We start from the raw sequence: 18,321 nt of genomic DNA, 5'->3' as shown, positions 1-18,321 counted from the left end.
TCTATGTGAAGGCTCTAATTATCTGAATCTGTGTAGCTTATTGCTGTGGATATCATAACAAATTAGCCCTCCCCCCCTCTTTTTTTTTTTTTTTTTTTTTTTTTTAAGTAGGCTTCATGACCAGCATGGAGCCCAGTGAGGGGCTTGAACTCACCACCCTGAGATTACAACCTGGTTTGAGATCAACTGACTGAGCAACAATCTGCTAAGACCTTTTACTAATTTATTAAACTTCTTTTTCTGAGCAGTTTTAGGCTTACAGAAAAGAATAAATAAAAAGGAGGTTTCCCTTATGCCCTCCAATGCTTTTTCCCACTTATATTCACATCTGGCATTAGTAGGGTACATTGGTTACAAATGATGAGCCAGGATAGGTACAGTATTATTAACTAAAGTCCACAGTTTGGGTTAGGGTTCACTCTTGGTGTTGTATATTTTGTATATGTATAATGACATGTATTCACCGTTATAGTATCACTGTACAGTGTAGTATAGTATAGTATAGTATCACCAGTATGGTTTCACTGCCCTAAAAGTCCCACCTGTTTAACCCACGCTGCTGCCTTTCCCCGGAACCTCTGGGAACTACTGATCTTTTTACTGTCTTCTTAATCTTGCCTTTCCCAGTGTTGCATAGTTGGAATCATGTAGTCTGTAGCCTTTTATCTCTTTCTTTCTTTCTTTCTTTCTTTCTTTCTTTCTTTCTTTCTTTCTTTCTTTCTTCTTTCTTTCTTTCAAGATTTTATTTATTCGACAGGGAGAGAAAGAGAGAAAGAGGGAATACAAGCGGGGGGCTGGGAGAGGGAGAAGCAGGCTTCCCCCTGAGCAGGGAGCCTGATGTGAGGTTTGATACCAGGACTCTGGGTTCATAACCTGAGCCAAAGGCAGATGCTTAAAGACTGAGCCACCCAGGCACCCCCCAGTCTCTGGCCTTTTCACATTGGGTTCTTTCAGTTAAAGATATACACTTAAGTTTCTTCCATGTCTTTTTGTGGTTTGAGTGCTCTTTTCTTTTTATCATGAATAAGATTCCCCTATCTGGATGGACCACAGTTGGTTTATCCATTCACCTTCCAAAGGACGTCTTGTCTGCCTTTGGGTTTTGGCAATTATGAGGAAAGTGGCCGTAAATATCCTGGTGTGAGTTTTTGTGTGGACAGTAGTTTTCAACTCCTTTGGGTAGATACCAAGGAGCAGGACTGCTGGGTCATAGGGTAAGAGTTCTCTTAGTTTTGTGAGAAACTACTGAATTGTCTTCCAAGCTGGCCATGCCATTATGTGTCTTAATCAGTATTGGTGCTGTCCTTGTTTTGGTTTTGACCATCCTGATATGTGTGTAGTGGTTACTCACGTTCGTAGTTCTCTAATGACCTGTGGTGTTCAGCAGTTTTTTGCATGCTTATTTGCCATCATATATCTTTGGTGAGGTTTCTGTTCAGATCTCTTACGTATTTTTAAAAATTGGTTTGTTTGCTTTCCTACCGTTTAAAGAGTTCTTTTTGGATTTTGGACACTGGCTCTTTATCTGGTACTCTGCATAGACTACTCTTTCTGTCTATGGCTTGTACTTTTTTATCTTTAATTATTCAACCTCACTCAACATCATCATCCAACTCTTAAACTAAAGCACCTGCAGGTTTATAGCTATTAAAGAAGATGAACAAGTGAAATGCTCCATTCCTTTTCACCATGGACTGGTTTTGCAGTCGGGTGTGTTTGTAGATGGGATCGAGTCATCAAGCCCATCAGCGTCCATCTCAAGCCCCACGTTCTTAACCCACTGAGCCACCCAGGCGCCCCTCAAGCCCCATGTTCTTAACCGGGATCCTTGCTGCTATCATCTGAGAGTCAGCCTGCGTGTGACTTGTCCGAGTTGGCCGGGTCTTGCTGAGCCAATTGGAGCTGCCGACATTTTTGCTGACTGGAGTCATGCTATCTTTGCCAGTTTGCTGGAATAGACACAGACACCGATTGGGTCACGCTGAAGACATTCCTGTCTTGTGAAGCAAGTCTGTTTGTATTTTAGGTTTGCCAGGACTAATGAATTAAAACATTTGGACTCTCCACAACTTGCTGTTTATCAATGCCTCTGACAGGAGGAGGGTTTTCTTTTGCACTTGCTTTTTCTAGAAGCATGACCACATCCTGGCTGGTGGAGAGGCAAGGAAAGGAGAGAGGGGTTGTGGAGGGAAGCGGAACAGGGAGGCCTTGGGACGCGGGGTCTGGGGGAGAGCAGGTAGCAGTGAAGTGCCCTGACAGCTGTCATTGCTCCTCAGACTGTCCGTGACTGCTATGCAGCAGGTGCAGCCTGCTCTCTTACTAGGTCTTCACTCCACAAAGGCAACGACTGGCCAAGGCAGTGGCTGGCCCTGGATTACACAAGTGCAGACACTCAACTAAGTGAGGTAAGGCAACAGGTGTGAAAACCGAACTAAATGCTCGGGGCACCAGCAACTTAACTGAAGCCCTGGTACAGCCTAGAGGAGGAATCAGTGGTCCATTTCCCCAGGCGGTGTGATGAAAAGGCAAGTTGGTTGAGGGGCTCTCCTGGCTGACACCGTGAGGAGCTCAAAATCCACCCCACTTGGCCGCTGTCATCCTTTCCAAGGCAGACAGATGTTCTCGGTTGTGTGGAGGGGAGGGGCTCTCATGAGCTGTGTTTATCAGTTTCATTTCCCCGCGTTGGAAACCTTGAGGCAAATTCCCACCTCTTGTGCTTTATTTCTTGGTTCAGGAAAGCATTGGGAGATTGAGCCAAAAGAGCAGAGCTTTTCATCCTTAGATGTTAGGCTACGATGGGTTGGTGATGGTACAGTGCATAACAGTCAGACTTTTTCTCTTAGCTACAACTTTAAGTTTTTTTTTTTTTTTATTGTTTGTTTTGTTAAATTTGAGACAGTCTGTTCTATTCCCTAGGAACAGGTGGCTAACAAGATGGTTGATTCTAAGCAGAGGAGACTACACAGAAATGTATGTCAGAGCTAAGATAAAACAAATCCAGAGTCAAGTAACAGCAATTTTATATTACCCTTTTCTTAAGTTGAATGTTTCATGTTATTATTTTTTTTTTTTCTAACTTAGAAGGACATGACTCGGAGTGCTTTATGGTTCATTGCTGTTTGTGGTTTTAAATGAATGGGCCAAATACGATTCTAACTGGGTGATAAACAGCTGCTGGTTTTTCTCCAAAGCTATATGAGGTGTTTAATATAAGCCTGTTCTCTTTCCATATACTGGGTAGGATGAGTCCATATGTATGTATGTCTAAATATACGTGTGTGTGTGTGTGTGTGTGTGTGTGTATGTATGTATGCATTCGAGTTTGCTCTATAAATAAGTGTAAAAAACAAAATTCAGTGTTCTAGACACTATTTTTAGATACAAAAAAGTTATGGGAAAGAGTCGGAAACCTTGCTCTGAGAAAATGTCCTGCTAAACAGTTCCCAGAATCTTGCTGGGGATGGTTAAGAGATGATTTATATTTTGCCATTTTTAGAGACGTTTTCCTAAAAATATCACTCAGAGCTTTTGCTTTATGGTCTACATGAGAAGGAAAGTAGAGAGTTTAGGGGAAGCAGGATTAAAAATAGAAAAGTTGCACATGTGTATTTAAATAATGAAGATATCATGTATTCATAACAATCTCTTTTCCTTAGTCCCACTGAACAAAAATGATCAAATATCTTGGCTAAAATGTATTTGAGCTAAATTCCATTATTATAACAAGGAAATATGCATGTATTTTTTCCCATCCCAACTCATCTGTAGGATGTTTTTCCATTCATCCCATCTGAGTTTATTAATGATAATTTAGCAGGTACAGTGAAACATCTGTAGGATGTTTTTAAGTCCTTTTTTTTGCTTGTACAATACATTGTTAAGATGTGCAACCTGATAAAAATTTGATAGATTTATAGGTAGTTAACTAGATATTTAAAGCACATAATATTCATAATACAACTGTGGGATATTTTAAAATGTCTTTGGATTTCTTGAAGTGGTCCTTGATATTCATTCTTTATCACTCAATAATTCAGATCAATAATTCAGGTCCAATTTAGGCTTTTGAGTGTGAGAAGCTAATTTAATATGAAGCCATCTGATGTTCTATTAGGACTTCTTTATCCTCCTCAATTAAAAATAAAACACTATATAAGAACTTGAAGGCCAGGGTTAGATCAGTCAGTGTGAAGGGATACTAAAAAAGTGAGGTGGGTGGAGATTTTGCTCTACGTTGTATATTTTATTCTAGATATGTATTTCCAAAACAATTTTTTTTTATAAGCCAGAAAAAGAATTTGAAAAGGGGCAGGTGAATACTTTCCATGTAGGGAAAGAGAGCTAGGAACTGGGAGTATCTTCAAAATATGAATGCAATGCTTACTAACTTTCCCTCCGATTCCCAAGATCCTCTGAGTATTTGAGGGATGACTTGGGTAAGTGACAACGGCTCTCCCTTGTCCTTACAGCTGGAAGACCCAGGGGAAGGCCAAGGCTCAGGTGCCCACATGATCAGCACAGCCAGGGTACCTGCGGATAAGCCAGTACGCATTGCTTTCAGCCTCGATAATGCCTCAGGTAAGCTCTGTACCCAGGAAGGGGGCCATCTCCCTGCCTGTCACTGCTTTGTGGTCATCCTTTCCTGCTCCAAATAGGGTGTTTAAAAAATGCATGCCTGCCATGACCTAATGATGGGGCGTGTGATTTTTCATCAAGCATTATTGGAGCGTGGCTTCCAGAAATGCCTCTGGGGATGCTTCCCCCACCCCTGTCCCCGCCTCTGATGTCTGGTTGTTTTAGCACAACCAGAGGAGTTGTTTAGCACTTTTTGCTTTCCCTATTTAACTTTCTTTTAGCATTAAATTCCCGGAGCTATAACAATTTCTAACAATTCCCATGTATGTCATCATAGAAACTGTGTGAGGAGACGTTTATTAAAGCTCTGGCAGTTGGTTAGGTGATGTAAAAATAATCCCTGTCCCGGTTCCAGCAGCATTTCCTGGAGCCCGAGTTCCAAATGCTGGTTTCTCACTGGTGCTCCCACACTTCCGGCTGAACAAACAGACTTCAGCCAAGAGTGATGAATGGGACAGGTGAGGCAGACCCTCTTGAAATAGTAAGGTCTGAGGTGAGGCTGCCATACTTAGAGCCCTTTGTCATGACTCCCTTCAGTGACCTCTTAACACACATATTGAATTACACCACCTATGATGGGGACCTCAGGTGGTGTGAGGTCACAGACACGAGGAAGGGAATGCTTGGATCTCTTTCACTGGCATCAGCCTTGGCTCTCAGTCTGTCATCTGTTAAAATCCATATCACACACTCAAACATTACTCTTTCAACCTTGGGACTTTTGAGGACCGAGTCTATTTACCTATCTATCTATCAGTCGATCAGTCATCTATTTTTCTTTGTATGCTGCCCCTAGAGGGGTAATATTTTAAGAAGTAATAATTGAGAAGAAGCAAGTTTATCCCCAAAATAATGCAGAATAAGGATCTGGGCTGTGTGAAGTCTGACATTACCCAGCCAATTCAGGCTTCACTAATACCAAGTGATTATGGTGATGGTACATCTGCCTCCATTTTCCTGGACTGTGCAGACCCCAGCAGAGGATTTGTTCTAGAGAAAGAAGAGGTGAAGCCTTGACCCTCCGTCACCTGTTCTTTCAACCCTCTTCCCAATGGCCTGCTGTTGTCCTATATCTCTGCTCAGGGGTTGCCTTGAAATGCAGTGGTAAAGGGAAATCCTCCCAAAAGGCAAACCACCCATCCCAACAAGGAAAGGATGACTAACATTAATTGCATTTCTCTTTTGTATTAGGAAATGTATGTATTATTACATATGCATTATTTTAAATCTTCAAAATAACCATGCAATGTAGGGGCACCTGGCTGGGTCAGTTGGTAGGACATGTGACTCTTGATCTCAGGGTCCGAAGTTCAAGCCTCACACTGGGTAGAGAGATTACTTAAATAAATAAGTAAATACTAACAAAAATAACCATGTAATATAGACATTAGTATTGACAATTTGCAGACACAGAGCTTGAGGTCCAGAGACCACGCTGTTAGTAGGTAATAGAATTATGATTTAAATGTAGGTCTCTAGACTTATGAATCTGAACTCTATTATTCTATATCACTACTCTAAAAAGAAAAAAAGGAACCCCTCCTGCTTTCATGCATTTCATAAATGTAAGATTTTGAGGAATAGTTCATGCTTGAGTGGTTTGCTTTCAAGACAGATACATACGAGCCCCCAAATCTAGGGACAGAGAAGTATAATTTACTTCCTTGTGATCGTGTGCCATGTGAGCAGAACAAGTCTGGTTATAATCAGCAGTCTTAAAAAGACAATTTCAGTACATAAAGGTTATTTATTTCAAGCAGTGTTATTATATCATAATTTTGGGTGAGACAGATACATGTACTGTTTCTTCTTTGTCGTATTTATTTATTTATTAAGATTTTGTTTATTTATTTGAGAGAGAGAAGGTATATGAGCAGGGGGGGAGGAACAGAGGGAGAATCAGAGGGAGGGAGACTCCCCACTGAGCAGGGATCCTGATGCAGGATTCGATCCCAGGACTCTGGGATCATGACTTGAGCCAAAGGCAGATGCTTAGCTGTATGAGCTACCCAGGCGCCCTCCTCATCTTTATTTTAACATAATTTAATTTATGTACAAAACAGAACCATGGAGAGGTGGATCTTGATCTTTGAGCTGCATAGATTCTTCCTTGAAATACAAGATACACAGCTTGTCATTAATTTGCCACCATCCTTTGAATGGTATCAGCTCCTGACTAGAAGCTCTTGTATATTTTTGTTTTTTAAATCAGTCAGTTTAGATTGATTCTTCCCAGTCTTTCAAATGTCCCAAGAATGCCCACTTTCAAAATTCATGTTTATTGATACGGGAGCTTCCAAAAGGGGTTGTTGTTTAAGTAATCCCTACTCTCTAGCTCCACAAAAAGATGCATGGGAAGATGTATAAATAAATGGTTACAATTAAAAAAAATTTTTTCTCCCTGTGATCTGTATGTCCTCACATCTCTAAAAAGGCATCTAACTCGAGAATCCAAGGCAGGAGTGGGTTTCTGTGTTTCTCAGCCTTTCTTAAAATAATGACCTGAGAGTACTCACCAAAAATACATGTTCCAAGGCCCTACTCTTGTATATTCTGGGACAGTAGGGACAGATGGAGTCCCAGCAATCTGTATTTCTGTATGCATGTGAAGTTGTGAGTGCACAGAAAGATGCTTCACAGATATTTGGAGACACTCCCTCTGAATTCTTGAGTAAGGAGCCTGTGGAGTGTCACACTGAGCAACACTTGCAATCACGCACACTGTGCATGCCTTTCGAATTCCAGCGCATTCTAGAGCACACATTTAGAGGGAAAACAAAGGCAAACATCCTAGATTCCCATGGTAAATAGGGAAACTAGATGGAATTTTGGGAAGTAATTCCATATTTATGGACTGATCATTGAGGGGTATGCAGAGTCCATGAGAAAAGAGAACTTTTTGCCTGTTAATATTAAATTTATTCATTTCTTATGAGTCTAATACAGTGCTCATTCCTTTAGTTATTTTAGAATTATTTTTGCATATTTTTCTGACATGATTTGGCGTAGAGGTTAAGGATATAGGGCTTTGGAATCCCCGAGACGTGGTTTCTAGACCCATCTCTATCACCATGTGTGTGATCTTGGGCAAGTCACACAATTTTGCTGAACCTCAGTTTCCCACAAGATGTATATAGTGATAATTCACACAGTGGTTATAACAATTAAATATCACTATATAGGGAAAGCATTTAGCATAGTGCTTGACACAGATTCAGGACTCAAATGGTCCTTGTACCTATGATGATCGGTTCTGGACTATTAAGGAAAATATAGATGTCTTAAGCAGTTTTATGTCTCACCTACATCTTCCACATCCACTTAATGTCAAGATGAAGATTATAGTATAACTGGCCTGAGATTATTTAGATAGTGGTTATGCAATTGGTGGATTTGGGGTACCCCGTCTCTCCTCTTATCAATTAGCTGAACTTAGTTTCTATGCTTTTGCACTCTGCCACAGGTGAGTGAGATGTGCAAATGTAAAGTATGGCATGATCCCTCCCATAGGTTTCATAAAGAGAGTTGGGGGAAAAAAATCTGTGGATTGACCAACCTCTTGGGAGATGTGATATTCAACCTGCTCTTGAAGAAGGGTGGGGTATTAAAAGGCAGTGTAGGAAAGGAGCCATCTCTGGGTACCAGGTAAAAAAATGGGGGCTATATAACTTCTATTTATTTATTTATTTTTTGACAGAGATCACAAGTAGGCAGAGAGGCAGGCTCAGAGAGAGGAGGAAACAGGCTCCCTGTGGAGCAGAGAGCCCGATGCAGGGCTCGATCCCAGGACCCTGAGATCATGACCCGAGCTGGAGGCAGAGGCTTTTACCCACTGAGCCACCCAGGAGCCCCATGGGCTATATAACTTCCAAAAATTCTTCCTTTTCCTTCCAAACAGAAAGCCTGAGCAAAACCTAAAAGTCAGGAAGAGCATGATATATTCATGAGATAGTAAAATTCTCATCAGCTGGAGCAGAGGTCTGGAGGGTAGAAGAGTGGCATATCATTAAATGAACCTGCTTTGAGCTTTACCTGGAATATCTGTGTATATAGCCATTGGCTAGGATTAATATAATCCTAAAAGTTCAACAACAGGGTTTGAATTTGATCCGAAAAAAATCGAATGTCTAAAGTTCTTGAGCAAGGGAGTGATAGGATGAAAATGGTAAATGTTTGATTGGTTGAATAGTCTGGAATGGGTAGAGATAAGAGAATGGAAGAGGCTTTTTTTTTTTTTTTTATTATTTATTTATTTGTGAGAGAGAGAGAGAATGAGAGTGAGCCCAAGCAGGTAGAAGAGCAGGAGAGGGAGAAGCAGGCTTTCCACTGAGCAGGGAGCCAGACTCGGGGCTCAATCCCAGGACACTGGGATCATGACCCGAGCCGAAGGCAGACGCTCAACCGACTGAGCCACCCAAGCGCCACGGAAGAGGCTTTTTGTAACGGTACAGAGACAAAGTACTGAGTGCCTAGATCAGACGATGGAATGGGATGACTGAATTCAGAGTACATCATGAAGGGAGGGTTGAAAGGACTTGTTGACAGACTGGCTCTGGATGGGGCGTTGATCATGGTCTATTGATAGCAGAATGCACCACAAACTCCAGATAGACTGTGGACCTCCAGGCGCTTAAATACAGTAAACAAGTTTTTAGTGGGGGAAGTGGGGGGGGGTGTTGTAGAAAAAGCCCTTTAAAATACAATCACCACTTCTAGCCCATCATCAGAACCTTTCATTAAGTAACACTTAGCTCACAACGGTTCCTGAAGGCATCAATGACTCTTTTTAATAAACTAATGATATGATTGGCATTACTTCTAACCTGGGAATTCCAAAGAGTTAACTTTCTAAATTAGGATATTTCTGGAGTTAGTTTTCCCAATAGAAAATATGCAGAATAGAAACATGAATCCCATCTCTTGGGTTATTAGAGAATCACTGGCTCTTCTCCAGTTGGAGAGAATTTGGAGTTGGACAGACATGAGGATTTCATGTTCATTACTTGAGTTTCCTTTATTTCAGTCAAGCTATTAAATCTGCTACACTCGTGTAAATTTAGACCTTGGCTTTGGGGCTCTTTTTGTTGTTGTTGTTAAGGTTTTTTTTTTTTTTTTTTTTTTTTTTTTGGAGGAGTCAAGGATACTAGTATCAGCCCAAACCGGTAGCTTTCAACATTTTGTTTTTATTTTATTTTAGTTTATTTTTAAAAGATTTTATTTATTTATTTGACAGAGATCACAAGCAGGCAGAGAGAGAGAGAGGAGGAAGCAGGCTCCCTGCTGAGCAGAGAGCCCGATGTGGGGCTCGATCCCAGGACCCTGGGACCATGACCTGAGCTGAAGGCAGAACCCACTGAGCCACCCAGGCGCCCCTCAACATTTTGTTTTTAAAAAAATTCTTTCAGGCTATTAGAATTTTTCATATCTGGCCATGAATTAATCATATGACAGTTAAAAAAAAATCCAAGACCCATTCTGTCAATATCTCTTTGAAGTACTACTATTCTCCTCACATATCAGGGTGTTTGTGTTGCAGCGGGAATTGTGTCCAACAGCTGAAGTAGTGAACTTTGAATCTAATTTCACTGGCCGTTGTGTGAATGTCGAGTGTGCACGTGCACAACTGGTTCTCAACAGAATCGTGATGCAGGTGAAAGGTCTCTTGTCATCATTGATTTCCTTCAACTTTTTCTACCTTTGGTAGCTTTGGGAATTATTTCCCTCTCCCTCCTCAGGACCCTAATGTTTTCTGTCTTCTTTTGCTCCATGCTCTCAATCCTTGTTCTCTGGAAAGACTGGAAAACCTCATTCACACTGAGCATTAAGTGAATGAATATTGAGGTTTACTTTAAAAACAAACAAACAAACAAACAAACTCTCGGGCTATTTTTTTCTTTTCTTCTCTCTCTCTCTCTCTCTCTCTCTCTAAGTATATATATATATTTTTAAATACCCACAGGGGAATTGGTAGGAAGTCAAGGTTTAAAGCTCCCCCTGGAATTTTACCAGCCAGTGAAGGGTGAGGATGGTGTTTAGAAGAATAGGGGCTCAGGGAGCTGTTTGGGGCTCTTTCAAGTCACCTTTCCTAACTCTGACCCTGCCTCCAAAGCTATTTTAGCACTCTGTGACAACAAGCAGTCAAAAGCCCTCATAGGTCCATCTGGGGGGGAGCTGAGGGGGCAGGGATCTCCTATATTTACATCTTTTACAAAGCATGGAGTTGAGAACCATAGTAGAAACATAATCATCAAATACTATAAAATCAATAATACAATATCTGTAACCACTTTGAGTTTGTTATTCTGATATGGATGAAGTTTCTTTGAGATAGAGCTGGATTTATCCATTTGTATCTGTTGCTTAAGGCCACAAAGGCTAGAAGGGAAGTCATTATTTGGGTACCTAGATGCTTTTGCTCATATCATCTTATCAATTTAGACTGGCAGCAACTCTGTGGGAGGATGTCATTATACCCATTTCACAGATGCGGACCGTTGGTTAAGGAATTTACCTCAAATCAAGCAGTTAATAAGTAGTAGGAAGGGATTCAAAGCCGGGTCCTTGCGGCTGATTTTGCTTGATTACCCGTTTGAAGGTAGGGGCCATGTAATGAGAGAGAAGCATGATTGTTTATGACAGCAAAGAGCTTTCTCAGTAGTCATGGGAAATGGTAGAGAAAGGTTAGTTGTGCTATATTTTTATAGAGCAGGAAAGAGGAAATGTAGAGATAAGTTTTATTTGGTGGTGTGTTGTGAAATAAATAGTTCTCCAACTGGCTCTTTTTGAAGCAAATGTTTCTGGGAAAATATGTTGTAAGCTAAATAAGTAAAAATATTCTTACAAAAGAATAAACTGGTAAGATTCACAAACTCATAGCTACAATAATAGTGGCTAGATGAATGTTTCTAAGAAACATAAAACCTGTCTTTAAACTGAATCAGGTCTCTCTGTGTGGAGAAATTCAGTCTGTTTGATGTATGATTTTTTTTTTTTTAAGATTTTATTTATTTATTTGTTAGAGAGAGAGTGTGCACAAGCAGGAGGAGTGGCAGGGAGAGGGGGAAGGAGACTCCCTGCTGAACAAGGAGCCTGATGAGGGTCTCAGTGGTAGGGTCCTAAGATCATAACCTGAGCTGGAAGCAGATGCTTAACTGACTGAGCCACCCAGGAATCCCTTAATGTATGATTTTATTTGTAGGTACTGGTTGAGGTGATATGATGATTACTATTAATTATAAAGAACTGGCAATCTGCTAGGTGTCATACGAAACTGATACCTGTATCCGTATCCGTGTCTGTACTTTTAATTTGATGGGCCCTGAAAATCCAGTGTGTATTGAAGGGTTCACATGTCCAGTGTTTCACAGGCAGGAAGCAAAATTTCAAAAAGCTTTTGATGTGTTTCAAAATGACGTGATGTTCTAACAAGAACCAAGGTATACAGACATTTTTAAAAAGTTTTTTTTTGATATATTAGTATATGTGCTGCTGAAGTAAGCACTTTTTTCTGATATATTAGTAATGTGAGTTGAGAACCTTAGATCACTTATTTCTAAAAATAAAATATGAATCTTGATTTAGATTTAAAATGAAAGTTCTCAAAGACCTTTCATGCATAAATTAGAAGTTTTAAAAATAGTATTTCATACAGAAAGTGTTTGCTTTAATAAGGAAGTTAAAGGGAAACCCTTCCTAAATTCAGATTTAAATGAAGAGAGAAAACCCACGAGACCTGAGGTTGTGGCTGCACCAGGGAAATCTCTCTTAACCAGCATGGGGAGAACTAAGCAATCAGAAACAGTGATTCTCTCCCTGCCTCCTGTCTGTATTATTCAGACGAGGAATAATACTTTCAACCCCCACCATCATACACATACTCTCATGTGCACACCTCCACACGCAGGTCCCTTGCCCCCCATTACCCCTTTGGTTGGGTTTATGCTGAAAAGGAATGGAAAGTAAGCTCAGTTATATTAAACATTCATTATTGTTACAGATTATTTCCTAGGTATCAGGCTTTAGGCTGAATGAATTGACATATGTATTCCTTTACTAATAAGTTTTTGAGAAAGGGGAGGAGAAACCAGGTCTCGAAGAGATTATGTTGCTTGTCCATATTAAAAAGTGCCTGACCGGAGCCCTACAGAATGTGTATTGATCCACTGTGTCTCGAGTGGTTAGGAGTCTTCACAGTTCCAGGGACGTTTCTGCATGAGCCTTGGCACCGTAGCCATTGTCTAAACCATCTGCCTCCTAAGTGTGAGTCTGTCCCTGGTGCCCCGAAGGATGATCTCCAGGACACTAGCCGGCAGGATAGCTACATAATTTGTGGAGGCACAGTACAAAAACCACCGGCTACTCTCTAAGAATTTCAAGTCCTCTTGTTAGAGCATTACACCAGGAGCAGGGCCCAGCTGGGGGAAGGTCTCTCTGAGTCTTCGTAGATGCAGGCTCATGGGGCCAGGTCTGACTACAGAAAAGGCAGTCAAATGGAGTAGATTCTGGGCAGGGCTGCCTCTTGAGTTTCTGGTTGGGGATTGGGATGGGGCATGTCCTCTGAGCATGGCTTGTCTCTGTCCTGAGGTCTTCTCTGTGTGGAAACCTAAACACTTCCTGCCAAGGATTTGCCCACAGAGCCCAGTGGAAGGGGGAGATAATGGATCCCAAAGTCCAGTCAAGATGTTGCCCAGAACAGTGGTTCTCAACTGCTGCTTTACAGACCTGGTCTGGCTTTGATGAAGTTTTCACTTCTTAGATGTACAACAGAAGAAACAAGGGCATGGCAGGGAGGTTTTCTTGGTGTGTGTTTGCTTTTGTCTGTAAAGCTAAATTTATCAATTTATAATGGACACTCTTCTTTGATTACCTTTGTCTTAAGATTTGGGGGCTAAAATGTTCTTTCTGTCATAAAGAGATCCTAATGACACATGGTAGGTGTTTTGAGTCATCTTCACCAGCTGAATAAAAAGTTGGACACTCTAAGGCATGATTCCCAATGTTTTGAGGAAAACTCACTGTCGTGAAATATAAAAATGTCGGGAGCCAATGGACCAGAAAGTGAAGGAGAGTGGAGTAGTACAGTGGAGACCCTGGGCTGGGAAATACCCTTACATCTTACGAGACTTTTCCTTTGTTGGGGCCCTTGTCCTTTACTCTTCACTGAGTCCTGGACCGGATGATGGCTTAGCCCTGTCCAACTGCAGCATTCTCTGAAAACTCTAACCACATAGCTCTCATTGCTAAATAACATCGAGGGTTTGGATTACAGCCCCAGCGGTTCCCACTTATCTGATTCATGGAGAAACACAGAGAAGACAATTTAAAGAAATCTGAAACAGAATAACCACAAAAGCAACTCAACAGCTGTTCCATAGATACTGGGACGAGCCCATCATAAAATGTACTATGGCATGTCTTAATGGTTGGGATACAATAAGAAAGTTCTATCTTAAGTACCATTGACTTAGTCATGTTGTGTTTTGCAAAACAGGCAGCAAACATCTGCTTATCCAAAAAAAAAAAAAAAAAAAAAAAAACCCCCACAAAAAACCCCCAAAACCTTTAAATTATTTCCTTTATATTCCAATATTCAAAAATTCTGTAGGATACACTTTGCTTGGTCCATTAAAGCCCACAGGGTCATTTTGAATAATGAAGCTGATAAATTACTCTTTAAAATAATAATATATTAAAAAACATGATAAAGTGATTTGCCAATTTAGCAAGAGCCTGACTACTTGCCTGGTACGTCATAGGCATTCAATGACTATTTGGTAAATAAATATATTTCAATAAAAATGTACTTGCATTCTGATTTTGTCATATTATAACTGCTCTCCTTTAAAAAAAAAAAAGCCAAATTTGCCCGAGAGAGGGTCTCTTGCATACCTACTGTACAATCCACTTTGTGCTTCTGAATTTTCAAAACAAACCCAACTGCCATCAGGAACGCCGATCCAATGTCACCGTCAAAATGTTTTACCACGATTTGGCCAAATGTTGGCGGAACAGCTGTGCTACTCGTCTGCTTGAATCATCTTCCTTCTTTCCTTTTGGCCCAATCCTGTGATTCATCATTCTGCTTTTAGAATACTTGCCTATTTTTAAAACCAGTCAAAGAAGGCAGCCACTGTTTAAAAGTAAACACACCGCACATCAACTCAGACCAGCTTTGTAAGCAGCTTCACAAGCCCTGAAATTTCTGGCGGGCAGGGACGCCCGCTGAACCAGATGGCCTTGGGCAGTGAAAGGCAGTCCTGGCTTCCAGACTCGGTCGTCTCCTTACATCTGTCTTTGGTTTTCTTACTTCCGCTGCCGTTTCCCGCTTGGATTAATCCAGCGTGAACCATTCTTTAACCAAAGTCTTATCTTTATTTTGCTCATCATTATTACAACATCTGTTACATGTTTCTATGTCAGTGAGTTAGACTTTTTTTTTTTTTTAAACTCAAGAAATCCAGTCTTAAGCCTTGTCAAAATTATCAGCTTACACAGAAGTGCCACGGTTTGATTAGATTTCTACAATGCACTGTATTAATTCCAGGTCCTATCAGAGTTGGCTACTTACTTTAGTAAAGCAATTGAGTAACTTTCTTCTTTTTTATAACTAAGCAGGAAGGTGTATGACTTCCTAGACAGCAAGGTAGATTAAATCCCAGGAAGCCTTGAGCTCCCTTCCTGGCTGACTTTTAGGATTCTGGAAGGCACTATCTATTCTGGTACTTTACAGAAGTGGTTTCTCCTTCTAACGAGTGCCTGTTCATCTACGATTATTAGGGTTGGGGTGCCAACGTATAAGATGTTCCCATTTACCTGTGCCAAGTTGTTCTGGCCTTGAAGTCAATGAACTGACATAATCATGATGTCTGGCTTACTGATATTTTATTGAAGTGCATTTAAATCTGCCTTAGACCCAAGTCAGTTTTACAAACGATAGGTTTCATCACAAAGGCTACCTGTATAGGGTCAGTAACAGCAAGTGAATATCTCTGCTTTTTGTCCAGCTCTTTGCCGATGAAGGGATAGACTTGAAAACCACAGTATCTGGCAGAAGTTGTCATTCTGAGTAGGAAGTGAGCTCTCAGAGGGCCTGGGGCTTAGATCTCCTTGTGTCCTCTTGATGCAGTCCTCCAGCCCGCAGCAAGGATCCTGGGGGAGATTTCTCCATTTCTACATGCTCTGTGAAGCAGAACAGTGTTAGTGAACCTGCGGGCATCTGTCGTCTGGCATAAGTACAGGGAAAAGGGGATTCAAATTTGGTGATGCATTATCATTGTCTTAAGCCACTTTTAAATGGGAGTATTCTTTTTTTTAATTTTTAATTTTTTATAAACAATATATTTTTATCCCCAGGGGTACAGGTCTGTGAATAGCCAGGTTTACACACTTCACAGCACTCACCATAGCACATACCCTCCCCAATGTCCATAACCCCACCCCCCTCTCCCAGACCCCCTCCCCCCAGCAACCCTCAGTTTGTTTTGTGAGATTAAGAGTCACTTATGGTTTGTCTCCCTCCCAATCCCATCTTGTTTCATTTATTCTTCTCCTACCCTAAATGGGAGTATTCTTATACTACTCTTGACTAAAATATACCAGAGGCTGTTAACTGCAGTGACCCTTGAGGTGTTTGGCAGAGGCAAAAACTGTCCTCCTTTGAATTCTCTTCCTGGTAATTATCTTTGATGCCTTCAAAGAATCTTACTGCCTTAGAAGCCAGGAGCTCCTTGCGTGCTGTGTTTTATTCTGGACTCTGCTCTCAGAGAGTAGGGAGAGGAGACTTGTTTTTTCATTGGGTACAGCCCATAGTATATGCTCTTGTTCAAATAGAATAGCACAGTTTTAGAAACAGATTGGGTTATGATAGTGAGAACATAAAAGCCATGAACTTTCTTTTGTTACAATGTAAAAGAGATTTTTTTTTTAAAGATTTTATTTATTCATTTGACAGAGATCACAAGCAGGCAGAGAGAGAGAGAGAGAGAGAGGAGGAAGCAGGCTCCCCACCGAGCAGAGAGCCTGACTCGGGGCTCGATCCCAGGACCCTGAGATCATGACCCGAGCCGAAGGCAGAGGCCTTAACCCACTGAGCTACCCAGGCACCCCAGAGATTTGGTTTTTAAACGATTCTTTAGCTTGTCTTTTGTCTTATTCTCATAGTTGTCTATCTCGGGGTAGGTGTTGCCAACATGGAGGGGACAGGAATGGATGGCCCGGCAGAGCCAGAGTCCACCTGGACATAGGAGGTTCTGCTGACAAGGGGCTGTCCTCTTGTAGCGCAGCTGGGTCACAGTTTGTTCTTGAAGACATTTGGGGGTGATTTGAGTATTTTAGGCCAAACTCCTCTCAGGTTTCCTTGGATGCCTCTGAGAACGTCTTTTGATCCAGCAACACCTGCCTGTTGCCAGTCATCAGTTTAAGGCGGTTGAGGTCAGAGTGCCCACAGCTCTCTTCGCTCTCCCACATCAAGGCAGTGCACGGGGCCTCAGGTGGGGACTGCTGCCTCCTGCCCAGGGAAGAACCTCTCTGACTGGGTTGCTGCCTGGTGGTGGTGGTTTGTGGTGAGGACATCAAAGCTTGCCAACTTCGGAGTCACTCAGAGTCAAACTTCTATTTTTCACTAACACATTCTTCTGTCCCATTGAGGTTGCTCTGGTCACCGCATTAGCGCCTTGTTAAAGCACTTTCTTGCATACCAGGGAATCTGGTTTTGGCTACTGTGAGAATTTTGAAGGACAAGCAGTGCTTCTCAATTGTAGAGCCACCAGACTGAACCGTGGAGGATTCTGGTATTTGTTTGCAGAATTTTGGCCGGGCCATCTATGCTCTCCAGGCTTCTGTTTGTATCAAAAATGAACAAGATTTCTTTCTTTCTTTTCTTTTTTTTTTTTGGTATTCTCTGTGGCCCCGCCTGACGTGATGAGAATAATTAAAGCAGTATATATTGATGATTTAATTGTCTAAGTTTAAAGATGGTGAGAACGGGATCCCTCACCCCCCCACCCCAGGAGAGAAAGAGCTCTATAGTGAAGAATCCTTTTATTTTCATATTTTAGATGATACACCTTCTGAAGACGCCATTCCTCTGGTCTTTCCAGAATTAGACCAGCAGCTACAGGTAAGGATATATTGAGAGTCTTTCCTTTTTCCTCCTTAGCTTCACGGATGTAGTGAATGGACACGTGGCCTCATTGAGAAAGGACGGATTTGGAAACAGAGCGGGGAGCTTTCAAGTCAAGTCATCCAGGCTTCTACTTTTAGAACTCCAAAGTCACGCAACTCGCATTTAACCTCCTTGTCTGGGTATCTGGCTATAGCACCAGAATATCAAGAATTTATAGTGTAAGCAAGCACCTACTTTTTAAAAAAATTCTTTTCAGTGTAACAGAATTCATTATGTATGCACCACAACCAATGCTCCATGCAGTACGTGCCCTCCATAATACCCACCAGCAGCTCACCCAACCCCTCACCTCGTTCCCCTCCAACACCCTCAGATTGTTTCTCAGAGTCCACAATCTCTCATGGTTCGTCTCCCCCTCCAGTTTCCCCCAACTCACTTCTCCTCTCCATCTCCCCATGTCCTCCGTGTTATTCCTTATGCTCCACAAGTAAGTGAAACCATATGATAATTGACTTGCTCTGCTTGACTTATTTCACTCAGCATAATCTCCTCCAGTCCCATCC

At 41.5% G+C, this 18,321-nt stretch overlaps 1 protein-coding gene across 3 annotated transcripts in view; it reads left to right on the top strand.

The window, feature by feature from the left end:
* Positions 1–1,957: 1,957 nt before the first annotated feature.
* The window catches only part of MAP3K7CL (MAP3K7 C-terminal like), a 38,527-nt gene continuing 22,163 nt past the window's right edge, over positions 1,958–18,321 (top strand). Inside the window, exons 1-4 of one of the 3 annotated variants that reach the window (XM_032865461.1) lie at positions 1,958–2,405; positions 2,917–2,970; positions 4,470–4,578; positions 17,691–17,752. In XM_032865461.1, the coding sequence (XP_032721352.1) occupies positions 2,935–2,970; positions 4,470–4,578; positions 17,691–17,752 (207 nt within the window). In that variant the 5' untranslated portion in view covers positions 1,958–2,405; positions 2,917–2,934. Of the gene's footprint in view, positions 2,406–2,916; positions 2,971–4,469; positions 4,579–17,690; positions 17,753–18,321 lie in introns of those variants that run through there. The other 2 variants (XM_032865462.1, XM_032865459.1) reach the window with 2 other exon arrangements.

The sequence above is a fragment of the Lontra canadensis genome, unplaced genomic scaffold, assembly GCF_010015895.1.
Source record: "Lontra canadensis isolate GAN:19392208 unplaced genomic scaffold, GSC_riverotter_1.0 scaffold29, whole genome shotgun sequence".
NCBI classification, from domain to species: Eukaryota; Metazoa; Chordata; class Mammalia; order Carnivora; family Mustelidae; genus Lontra; species Lontra canadensis.
This window is presented reverse-complemented; position numbering and strand designations above follow the sequence as displayed.